The 13,133-nt window shown below is 40.4% G+C and overlaps 1 protein-coding gene across 1 annotated transcript in view; it reads left to right on the forward strand.

The window, feature by feature from the left end:
• Window positions 1-13,133, forward strand: part of asic2 (acid-sensing (proton-gated) ion channel 2) — a 216,077-nt gene that overhangs the window by 163,324 nt on the left and 39,620 nt on the right. The window contains exon 3 of the mRNA XM_036589179.1: window positions 11,411-11,538. Coding sequence (XP_036445072.1) covers window positions 11,411-11,538 — 128 coding nt within the window. The remainder of the gene's footprint in view (window positions 1-11,410; window positions 11,539-13,133) is intronic.

Raw genomic sequence — 13,133 nt, forward strand, 5'->3', positions numbered from 1 at the left:
GGCGTTTTAGCTGCTCCCAGCGCTGCCAACAAATCCTCTAGATTAAGCCACCTCAAGCTAGCTACAGCAAGCGTGGAGCAACACAGGCAGCCAGTTGGGCCTTAAATAACCCTGGGACTGTAACTAGTGCTGGTCTAGAATCAGTTTCCATAGGCCAATATGTGGAACTGGGTTCGGATCAGTATTAGGGTGGTCTTCTTTTGCCTCCTTCCACAGCAAGTAGTGCTGGTCCAGGAACAGTTTTCCTGTGGTCAGATTCTGTCTGCAAACATGCAATAGAGCACATGGAACTGGACTAGATCAGTATTAGGGCTTCACTATTGTGAGCATTCAGGGAGTGTAGACGATCATGCAGAGCTGTTCTGATCTCCTCAGCCTGCTCACCATTATCTACGCAAACCACCTGGCCACCCCTCACCTCTCTCTACATCGCTTCATTAAGAAAGATTCTTATTTTAGAGAAGAGAGTGAGAGACAGGAGAGTGCAGGACGAGCTGGGAAAAGAACACATTGGAAAGACAAGTGGCAAAGAGCAAGTGTGTGCATGCATATGCATCATTTCCAGTGCGTCGCAACGCCCAGAAAAGCTCGGACAGAAGGTTTAGCGGAGGTCAGATGCCTGGGTGGAGTGGAGGAAGAACTGTGAGGAATGTATTGTGATTTGTCTCAGCGTACTACTTTGAGTTTATCCCTGAGTTTTACAAAATAAAAGTTCAGCAGGATTTTTTGCATTTTATTTTAGCCAGCTATTCTGGGACTGTTATGAAAGATGATCGATGAAGCGCCAGTTGGTTTCGAAAGATGAATATAAAGGATATTGCATGTATGTTAATGTGAGCAGGGAGGAGAGGAGCAAAGGGAATGGAGTGCTTACTATCATTATCCATCATGTTGGCTCTCACTGGCAAACAGTGCTAGGAACACTCGTTCTCTTCTCTTTTTCTTGTCTCGACTCATTTCATCTCTTATCCTCTTTTCTTCTTCTCTTCTCTTCGCCTCTACTGTCTTCTCTTTTTTCTTTTCTTCTTCTCTTCAACTCTTCTACTCTCTTCACTTCTACTGTCTTCTGTTCTTTTTTTCATGTCTCTTCGCTTCTTGTCTCATCATTTCTCTCTTCTCTTTATCTTTTCATTTTCTCTTCTGGTCATTTCTCTTTTTTCCTTCTGTACTATCTTTTCTCTTTTCCTTATGTACTATCTTTTCATCTCCTCTTCTCATCACATCCCTTCTTTTTTCCTTCTGTGCCATCTGTTCATCTTCCCTTATCTTCTATCCTCTACTATTCTGTTCTTTTCTCTTCCTTTCATCTCTTCTCTGCTCACCTTGTCATCTCTCTTCTCTTTTCCTTCTGTACTATCCTTTCATTTTCTCTTCTTGTCTCGTTTCTTCTTCCTCTCTGCTTCTCTCTACTAATTTGTTTCTTCTCTTTACTTTCATCTTTTTTCTATTGTTTTAGATTGTCTTTTCTTTGTTCTCCTCTCCTCTTTTTATCTCTTCTCTTTGCCTCTCTTCTCTTTCTCTTTTTTTCTTCTTGTAAACTAATCAGCATATAGTCTTCAGTGTTTCATTATGGCTGAGTGAAACTATCACACCAATACAAACGGTTTTGCACCTGATGGTTTTCTGTCCCAAGCTGTGCGGATGTTGCTATTTTGCTGGAGGGGAAAAACACTTCATGCTTGCTCTCCTCAGACATGGACAAATGTTATACAGGCATCGAGTCCGTTTCCAAACAAAAAACACTGTGTGCACTCAGGACCACAATTGATTTAGTCTATAGGGGGCTTCAAAACACACGTTCCAGCTCATCAAACTGGGTGGTTAGAGAACAGTTCTTTTTGTCCCTGTCCTCGTGGCTTATTTACTTTGTGTGTGATTTTTTTTTTGTACTAGGCTGTTTCTGTATACTGACTTCTGATGATGAGTTCATGCATATACACACTTACGTTTGTTTATTCCAAAACCTCATTCCTCCTCACAAGTCAGAAAACATCATTCATTAGTCCTTTACCCATAATGATAACACGACACTGTTATATTATTGAACAAAATTGGGGCAGTCATGGGCTGGAGGTTAGGGAACCAGTCCTCTGCCTGGAAGGTCGCCGGTTCAATCCCCTGAGCCAACAGTACGTGACTGAAGTGCCCTTGAGCAAGGCACCTAACCACCAACTGCTCCCCAGTCGCTGCGGATAGGCCTGCCCAAAATGAGCTACAATAATTTTGGATAATAAGTGTTTTCCCCCAATATGTTAAACTCAGCACATAAACATTAATTGGGCATTAAAATAGGCAAAACAACTTTCTTTGCTTTTCATTTATATAAACATTGTTAAACTTTTAAACCATGCCATTCACGCCAAATAGTTCACTTTCAGAAACTCATAGAAACCGTAGTTACACGTGACCACCCATTCAGCCTACAGTAGTTCAGCCCTACCCCATTCCTGGCGAAGTAATAAGGAGTGTTGTTTCTGCAGACAGTCTGTAGCAGTGTTGTTAGAGTGAAGGATGAGGGGAAAATGAATACTTTTTTGCTGTTCCTGTCTGTCAGGGAACAAATATATTATCACAGCCTTCAAAAAGGATCCAGACGTCTGAAAGGAACAGCTTTTCTCCCCAGAAGATTACAGTCTGAACTTAACAGTTTTCTCACTACATTTCAGCCCAGACTGCTGTTTAAAAATGACATGCTTCATTTCACTTGTGAAGGTGTCTACCAGTCAGAGCAGATGCCATTTACACACATGACTCATGTGCTTAGTACCAAAAGCAGCCTGTTTGATTCTGAAGTATAAAGAGAAGCTAAAAACTGTTTTTGATCAGTAAAAATGTAGAATATGGGCAGATAAAAGAAAAGGTCCCTTCTTCTGTTTCTCTTTCTGAAGTGCACTTTAGGTCCAGCCTTATTATACAGGCCTCATGCTTTCTGCTGAGCATGCAATGCTTTTCCACTCTGTGCTGCGTTTAGAGGGCCTGAGTCATAAATCAACAGATATGATCTACAAAAGAGTGAATTTAACACTGCAAATGTTTGTTTCATTTTAAAAAGGTTTTATTATAACAGCTTGCACAAGCATGAAGCTGCTACAGCTGACCTTAAAATTCTTAAAGAACAGAATGTAGAAATGTACACTATTAAATAAAGGTGCCACAAAGGGTTCTTTGAGCAATGCTAGAGAGGAACATTTTTTTTTTTCTGTAAAGAACCTGTCAAGAACTTTTTAAAGTTGTAAGAACATCCTTTGTTTATTTCATTTCCAGGCAAAACTGCATCTCTATCAGGGAATAAAGCAAAAAACATAGTTAACAGGAAAAAACACAGAAGTCTAACCATCTAAATATATTTTTTTCAGTATTTACTGTCTCCACTATTAGTGCCTTTATTACAGCTTCTCTTCTTTTCAGGAGACTTGCATTATTATATTTTTTTTAATCTGCAGGAATATTTTTTCCACAGTTCAGTCTTAGAAGTTGGTTGCATTTTCTGCTGCTCGCAGTCCAAATAATCCCAAACACATTCAGTGATGTTGAGGTCTGGACTCTGATGGGGTGGTCAGTCCATCATTCTGAGAACATCAGCAACTTCTTTGTTTTGATGTCTCCTTTTCTCAGTAAGAGCTTCTTAACAGCTCTTCTCACAGTGGAAGGATAGACAGAAACACCTGTGGATGTTTTCAGATCTGAAGCAGCTTGATTTTCTCCTCTCTCTCAAAGATAAAAGCTTTAAGTGCTGTTTATCTGACGGGAGACGGTTTTCGTGATCTGCAGCTCTTACATGGTTTATTAGGGGTCCCATTTTCTCTCTATCTTTTAATACATTTTTTGAACTTCAGTTTTGGAACTTCTGTTTTCTTTTTTTTTTTCTTTCCTTTCCCTTCTGCAAGTGGGTTATTTTATGTCTAATCTCCACAGAAACATCTGATCAATGAATAACTTGTTCCTAATAACGATTTAGACTGAAAATTAAACAAATGAAGGGTGGTCTCTGCCTTCTGCATAGTACTGTACTATTCTTCTTTTCTTTCTCATTCACCCTCTCTCACTCTTCCTTTCTTTCGTCTCTGAAAAAGAACAGAGTGAATCCTCAGAAGCAGAACTGTATGGAATTTGATCAGAAGCTTCTGAATACACACTGTGGCCTGTCTCACTTCCAGTCTTCACGCTTCACCTTCTTGCACACACAATACAGATTCTCCAAATCAAAGTCAGCAGAAGTGAATGTATTAACACCGTGCCCTGCTGCAGTGTTCTCATATCTGCTCTTCTGATACATTTTTACACTTCACTTCCTGCTGTCGGAGCTCAGAAACATCTGTTGAAGATATGGTCCAACTGTTTTCCTCAAAAGCATCTTTTTTCAGTTTTCAGAGTCTATTAAGCTGTTTTTTGTTTTTTTTGGGAACGCTTCTACAGTAAGATATGGTCAGGTTAATTCTTTTGCTCACCCCTCATAAACTTCCACAAAGCTTAGGAGCACATCAGTTTGGGTTTAAAAGAGTCTTCTACAATCACAAGCATAAAAACAGCCTGACAGCATCACATCTTTAGGTTACTGAATTATGAATTCACTATTTTAATGTATTCACTGGAGCTTTTTAGCAAAATTCATTATTTACTTATTAGCTTAAGAGCTTATCCTACATTTTTTTGTGGCAGATGTGTGGTTTAATGTACCAAAAACAGACTTGATTATTTTTACGTGACTATTTTCCAACCTCGCTTTATCCCTTTTAATTATAAACAGGCTGTTTTTGCTGCTGTGCCTTTAAGATATATTTAAATGAGCTTAGGTCTGGTAGTTCTGATTGGCTGTATTGTGCCTCATTAGAAAAAGAGTCCAAACTGAAACACTGATAGGGTGGAGCTAAACTGTTGTAGGCTGAATAAGCAGATATATGTAAATGTGTTGTGAATTCAAAAGCGGCTGTTTTTGCAGCCTAGCTTTCGTGTTTGGACTGGAGAGTGAACTGTGCATTTAGAGGTTTTGACCATGTTTACTTACTACATAATAAAGGAACATTTGTCTGTGATGTGGGCTCTTTAAACATTTTTTGTGCTGCTGTGTTCAGGTTTGTGCATCGTCATCGTCCTCTACATGCTGAACTCATGAACAGACAGGATTTAGCTTCACAGTAAATGGATATTATTCTTAAGGGGCCATTTTGACCCATTTTCCCATATATATAATATATATGTATGACCCCACCAGTGTGTGTGTGTGTAGGGGGGTCTTCCTCTGTGATGTAGTCTGATGTTGCTCATGACACAGCCTTGACAAATATGTGAGGTGGCAGTTTCCCAGAAAAGGAAGTGATGACATCACTGAGAGCACAGACTGTAGCTAAGGGCGAGACAGAGCTGAAATGTCAGAGAGAGAGGTGGGGGAGAGAGTGGAGGGAGAAGAAATGGAAAGAAAGAGAAAGGAAGAGAGAAATAAATGGAAAAGAAAGAAAAAGATTGAGAGTGAGAATAAAACGAGAAGGAGGAAAAGAGCATGTGAGAGAGGGGTAGGGGAAATGGAGAGAGAAAGAAATAGCAATAGAAAGAGAAAAAAGAAAGAGAGGAAATAGAGGAGAAAGGGAGAAAAAATACACAAGGGCAAAAAGAGGAGAGGGAATGAGAGAAGCGAAAATGAGAGAAATAAGAGTGAGAGAGAATGAGAGATAGAGAAATAGAGAGAAAGGAAGTGAGGGAAAGAAAAAAGGGAGAAAAGAAGAAAGAAAGAAACATACAGAGAGGAAAAGAAAGAAAAAGAGTGAGAATGAAAGGAGAGGGACAAAAGAGTGGAACAGAGAAAGGGAGAGGAAAAGAAAGAGAGAGAGAGAAAGACACAAGGACAAGGAAAAAGGATACAGAATGAGAGGAGAGAAAAGAGAGACAGAACACGACATGGAGAAAGAGAGAGGGGGAAAAAAGAATGAGAGAGAACAAGAAATGGAGAGAAAGAAAAAGGGAGACGGAGAAGAAGAGAGGGAGATATCGAGAGAAAGAAAATGAGAAAGGAAGAGAGGAAAATAAAGAAAAAGTGAGATTGAAAGGAGAGGAACAAAAAAGCAAAAGAGAAAATGAGAAAGGAAGGGGTAGAAAAGAGTGAGAGAAAACGAGAGGTAGTAAAGTGTGAGGGAGAAATGAGAGAAAAGGAGAAAGGAAAAGGGAGAAAGAGAGAGAGCAAAAGAGGTAGAAATAGAGAGAGAGAAAGGAGGAGGGAGAAATGAGTGAGAGAGAACGATAGGGGAAATGTAGAGAAAGGAAGATAGAGAAGGAGAGAGAGGCGAGAGAGACAGTGATAATGCTGGGCTGCTGGTGAGGAGGTTAACGTCAGACTGAGCTGGGCAGTTAGACATGCAGGAGATAAAGTAAACTCCAGCTATGCGGCGGCATCAGACCGTTTAAAGAACACAGACCTTGACAGCTTTCAGACATTTCTCTTTTAATTAAAGCTTAGAAGAAATTACCAGATTCACAAATTACATATTAAAATGTGCTGCAGAAATTCTCTGCATATTCACCTGTGTCTAAATACCGTGCTTAAAAAATGAGATGAAAAGCTAGAATGCAGATGTAAAGTGATGCTTTGGCCAACAATCAATGAACATCATTTCCCTTTTCACCCAACACTGTATAAATCTTGTATGGACAACATTCAGGCTTTACCTGGCTGCTACTGCGGTTTTAAGCTGTGATGCACCTGTGTTTGCGCAATGCTAAGCTTCCAATACTTCTTAGCTACGTTAGCCTTGTAGCTCCAGTGTAAATCTAATGGGAAAACTTCTTGCGGTGAGGGGGCGAATTATTTTTGTCCTATTTAAGACAGAGCCAGAACACACAGACTCTGTGGAGGAGGCAGATGAGCTCCTGTGGGGAGAGCAAAATAGAGGAGTGTCCCAGCACATTATGCTCTCCCCATTCGCTGTGCACCTAAAACTCATTACCAGGACAACAACGATCATCATGATGATGATGATGATCATGATGGAGCTGGTGGAAGCAAATGGAACAGAAGCGGCGGCTCCTGCTGGCTGACCACATCAATACAATATCTCCTGAAATCACTTGCAGTGTTTCAGTCTCAGTTTTCTTTCTGTTCTTCATGTCCAACAACTAAATTAGTTCACACTTAAAAAAGATGGTTCTTCAGAGTTCTTTACTAAAGAAAATAGTTCATATAGAACCATTAATACTCAAAGAACCCTTTGCATGATTAAAGGGTTCTTTGTATCATGAAAGTGTTCTTCAGACTGATGGAGAATGTACTGTGGATGGTTCTACAGAGCACCTTTTTAAAAAGGGTTCTATATAGCACCAAAAAGGGTTCTACTATGCTGACGGTGTCAAGCTTGTAGCAATAGAAGAACCCTTGACACAGAGCTTGACACCGTAAGCATAGTAGAACCCTTTTTGATGCTATAAGGAACCCTTTTCAAAAAGGCGCTCTGTAGAACCATCTACAGTACATTCTCCATCAATCTGAAGAACGCTTTCATGATACAAAGAACCCTTTAATCATGTAAAGGGTTCTTTGAGTATTGATGGTTCCCTGTAGAATAATTTTCTTTAGTAAAGAACTGAATAAGATCTCCTAAAGTGTAGGAGAAGGAAAAATACCAAAGAACTTGTTCTGCTGGTCTTCAGTGATTTGTGTATTTATACAATTTGCCTTTTCCATTATTTTACAAAATATTGGTAGATTTTAATATGATAAATAAAGTGATATAAAAACTCCCTTTTTAGTCTTATTGTCCAGTCAGTTTGAACACCTTTTACCAGAGAAAATTAAAATTTCTGGAATATCAGCAAATCTTTACAGATTGGCTGCTCCCGCATCTGTGAACATTTCAGTTGCTTTTACTGTAAAACGTACTGTAGATGAATCCTGCATGACTCTTGTTATCACTCATTCTGATGTATCCTGTGGGAAAGTTTTCTAAAGAGTGAGAAGAGTTTTCTACAGCAAGCCATTTTAAGTTTCTTGATATCAGAAATGAAGGTAACAAGTAAACAAGTAAAAATGTTATTACATTAGTTGAAATATGAAAATTGATATGTGAACAATTGTAATCTAGATGAATTGGGAAAAGCTATAGATTCTTACTAGTGAGAACCGAAATCTCACGTCAAAATATCAAAATATTGTTCCTATTAGTTCTCTGTAATTTATCCAACGATCGATTTCCCATATGAAACATTGATAAACGTAGCAAATGTCCAGTGGCAACATAATCAACACATATCTTTAAAACACATCCCAAACAGACGGTACTTTAAGCGATTTTTTAGGCTTTCTGCATAATTCAGAGGTTGAGATGTGAACAAAACCTTTGGTTTGATGCGAAATGCTTCATTGTGGAGAAACTGACTGCTGATTTCTTTACAGTGGCGGTGATAGGAACCAGGGGTAGTGATGTCTACCACACAAATATAGCCACCTTACTTACTATCCAACATGACCAGTGACCCTACACGTCATCTTTAAAAAAATGTTGGCCACAAACAGTTTTGCTGAGGCCATGAGGTTACTTTTAGAGGCCTTAAACTCTTTAGACATTTGGTTCTTATCACCACCACTGTGAACAATTCTAACTCAGTATGTTTCTCTAGCGCAGAACATTTCAAATCAAACCACTCTGAATGCCTTTGTTTTCATCTTAACCATTTAATCCTGCAGACATTTTGAAGAATCTGTGAAATTCCCCTCTAAGATCAGTAATTTCTGACCAAAATTACAACAGTTAGCTTTCACAAAAGGTGAAACAGGTTCTGTTTACCTGACATCTGGGCACTAACAGTGGTCCATCTTCACACTCACACCCACACACTACTGCTTCTGCTGTACGGAACACTCCTGGTGTGAGTAACGGCCGTCTGCGTCATTGCTGTGGTCTGTAATGGATCTGGTTTGGGTAGGGGGGCCTTTGTGGCTATGATCTTCTCTCACAAGCCTCTGTTAAGATGCCTCAGGGGGCTGCTGACTCAGCAAACTCATGTCCACCACGCTTTTGTAAGTGTGTGAACGAAGAAGAGAGGACCGATGCGGGTGTCCGTCTGAAGAATTGTTCAGTCTTGGCTTTGGCAGATTAGGAGCCATCAAACCAATGCTTACCCTTAAAAATATAGAGTTAGTATTTTGCTGTTTGAATCATGGCTGTCTGAACAATGTGAGTAAGCTGGCGCTCGACCCAGCACTTTTCAAAGTTTTTGAAAAGTGTTCAGAAGGGCAAAAAAATTCTCCACTCTTCCTAATTGCATGGACCACTGACCTATAAGCAGGATCACACAGACACTCAGGGCCAGTTGTACATATGAGTGCAGGCACAGCACAAAATGTCCCTTGATGCAATGCAACCGCAATTTGTGTCCACAGTGCCTGTGAGATTTACTAAGGCTGGGCACAGGTGTGCTCTTCAGGTGCAAGGCTTTAAAGGTGCAGTGACCAGTGGAGCCGTCAACCAGCTCAAGACAAGTCCAGTAGAAAAGAGACAGTGGTGTTTTCTCACTTTAACATTCTGCAGGCGTGTACAGCTACTGCTTCACAGCCAGAGTGTGTGAGTGGAGTGGAACGGTGGACTTTTCCGCTCCTCGTTCACACATGGAGAGAACCCACTCCGTGTCCACTGTATGATTCATTCTTAAGATATTCATGTCTTGAACATGTGGACAAGACTCACTTTATTTCATGCATTTTATAGTTTTTGGCCTTTATTAACAGACATGAGGAAAGCTGCAGCTGTGCTTATCTTTTTGGAGAAGTGTGAACTGTTTTCACAGCAGTGGGTTCTCACCCCTCCCCTTTCACCCTTCTCTGCAGACACAGACTTCCAACAAACACACAGACAGTGTCCTAGTTAATCTGAAGACAGAGTTACAGGGAAATGGATTTTTTTCTAGATTATATCAGATAAAAATATTTGAGTCAGCTTCCATTCTGACGTTTTAAAGGTGCAGTGACCAGTGGAGCCGTCAACCAGCTCAAGACAAGTCCAGTAGAAAAGAGACAGTGGTGTTTTCTCACCTTAACATTCTGCAGGCGTGTACAGCTACTGCTTCACAGCCAGAGTATGTGAGTGGAGTGGAACGGTGGACTTTTCCACCGAGAGAACCCACTCCATGTCCACTAAGATATTTATGTCTTGAACATGTGGACAAGACTCACTTTATTTCATGAATTTTGTAGTTTTTGGTCAAACATTCTGTGCTGCACCAGCTTTTTTTTTTTTGATAATATAGGGTTGAAACGACGGCCCAATCACGAGCCAGAAAACTGCAATGGGTAAACACATTCTTTATCATTTTCACAGCAAAATGGATCACTGTGTGTAATATCTACAGATCTTTGTTGCAGTATTTGAGACTTTTCAGTATGTAGGTGTGCTGAACAGTTCTGCAGAGGAAACACTGTGTAAATGGGTGTTGTGTAGCAGTTACAGTGCTGCATCACTCATATCACGCAGAGGTACTCAATGTGGAAAAAGAACTGGCTTGTTGCTTGGGGTGGCATTGGAGTGATTTCGGAGTAAGGGACACTTGACGCTGACACTCCAACTTTCTAAAAAGCCAAAAAAAATCATGTTGCTCCACACCCCACTCCACACAGCTCACATACTCTGATCATGGCACAGGCACTGCGTCTTCTCACACACAGCTGAGCTATGTATTTAATAACTTTAATGCAATATATTGTAATGAAAAGTGGGAAATAAACTGGAGTTCCATCTTCGTAGGTGAGCAAGCATTTTTTTAACTGTTTAAATGTAATTTTTTATTGTGGCAGTTGTACATGATGTTTTGTCATGAGAAAAGCTGCAGCTGTGCTTATCTTTTTGGAGAAGTGTGAACTGTTTTCACAGCAGTGGGTTCTCACCCCTCCCCTTTCACCCCTCTTTGCAGACACAGACTTCCAACAAACACACAGACAGTGTCCTAGTTAATCTGCAGACAGAGTTACAGGGAAATGGATTTTTTTTTCAAGATTATATCAGATAAAAATATTTGAGTCTTCCATTCTGACGAGCAGAAAGAACCTACGAGGTGGAGAAAACTCCAAAAACACAAGTAAATTGAGTGGATTATATAATCAACTGCATTTATGATTTTTTCACCTATTTTCTGCACAATCCTCAATCATATGCACACCATGCACACGGCTCATAAACTGTGTGTTTAGTCTCATGTGCTGGTTTTGTAGGTAACACACAGGCAGAATGTGTCCAATTTGCACCAGAAACTGTCGCCGAAGGCTTATTACATCAGACCCTCAGTGGCAGAACCAAGTAAAATGTCTGCTTCAGGTGGCGGCGTGAGACATTCCTAAAAAGTGAACAGTGCATGACTTGGTGCTCAGTGCTAGGAATGCTGCAGCTCACTTTAATGAACTAAAATTTCTCTCTCTCTTTCTCTCTCATGTGCGTAGAGGAGACAGCGTTTGAGGCAGGCGTGCGGGTGCAGATCCACAGTCATGCGGAGCCTCCGTTCGTTCATGAGCTCGGCTTCGGGGTGGCACCTGGCTTCCAGACCTTCGTAGCCACACAAGAGCAGCGGGTGAGTGACGGCCAATCAGTGTGCATTCTCAGTTACTGTGGAAACGTGGACCTTTGCCTCCACCTTTGCTTCACTCATCCATTCTCCTACTCCAGCCCCTCCCCTCCAAGGCAGGGGTGGCTGTTCTGCCCGTCTCGTCTATGCTCTCGAACGCTCTAACTGTTCATCTGAAGTGTTTGGCTTTCATTAGCTTCCACTGGGTTCAGCAGATTGAGCTCTGCACTCAGTAAAGCCTTACATGTGTGTCCAGGGGGATTTTTGTACACATATCAGTTTCGTTCTGCACCACTCCTCTTTCATCACCCGGCTGTCCACGGCTCTGATGTCGGAGTGATTATGTCCTTCATTTTGGTTTATGTCTCCCTCCCTCTCTTGGCTGTCTGAGCTGTTCTGATGTCTATCTGCGTGACCTTGCTCTCAGCTGTCTATGCTAGTCCTTTGCAGTGTGTCCGTCTGGTGCTCTGTCGGTTGGTGCAGAGCTAATGGCTGAATGTCTAATTTCAGAGCAGTACGGCCTAATGGCTACTCGCTAATAGCTCATGCTGATTAGGGCTGTTGAACACTGAGAAATAAGTACCCAGTCTCAGAGCTTAACCTTGTACGCTCTCAGAAGAAAAGGTGATAAACCGTCACTGGGGTGGTACCATCAAGGGTGCGTTTTCATTATCTTTTGTTAGGGAACATATTATTTTCCATTACTTTTTATTTTTTAAGTTGCATTGACTCCACACACCCCATCTTGTCTCCAGCCTTTGTATTTTATTATTCTGTTTTTAAACATTAGGTTATGAAAAGATACAAATGCGTGTCTTTTCTCTGGGAAAAAACTTATTTACAGTAAACAGCTGGAACTTAAAACCACTGTTGTACCTTTGAGGGAACATTTACATTGTTTGTTCCTTGATGAATGAAAAATGTTCCTGCACAGCACCTTTATTTCTAACAGTGCACAGAGACTTGGATTCACAGGAACATCTACTGAAACTGCTTATAATAACATCTACTGCAACTATGACTATAGTCATAATAACATCTTGTGAAACTTGTTGTCTTAGTGATGTCTCCTGTTTGTGGTAACAGCAACATCTAATCAACCTTGTAATAAAATCTGATTGTAGTAACAGTAACATGTACTGAATCTCCTGATTGTAGTAATAGTAACATCTGCTGAAACATCTACTCTGTGGTTCTAGTAACATCTACTGAAACTTGCAGTTATAGTAACATCTAAAGTCTGTAGTTGTATGAACATCTACTGAAACTATTAGTTATAGTAACATCTACTGAAAGTTGTAGTTATAGTAACATCTTCTAAAGCTTGTAGTCATAGTAAAACTACTGACGATTGTTACCATAGTACCACTTCTCTTTTACTTGTTGTCTATAGCCTGATTCAGATGGGATTAATATATATCCTGGGATAATATCCTCCTTTACAGGTGCCACTCTGTGATTGTATGTCTGTCTGGATCGGCCATGTAAAATTATTGACTAAAATTATTGAATTATTGTTTTTTTTTTTAAACTGTCTTGACTATTAATCTAATCATTTTAGTCTCCATTCGAGTTGCTTTGCATAGCTGCATGACTGCTGC

Source organism: Colossoma macropomum, unplaced genomic scaffold (genome assembly GCF_904425465.1).
Source record: "Colossoma macropomum unplaced genomic scaffold, Colossoma_macropomum, whole genome shotgun sequence".
Taxonomy (NCBI): domain Eukaryota; kingdom Metazoa; phylum Chordata; class Actinopteri; order Characiformes; family Serrasalmidae; genus Colossoma; species Colossoma macropomum.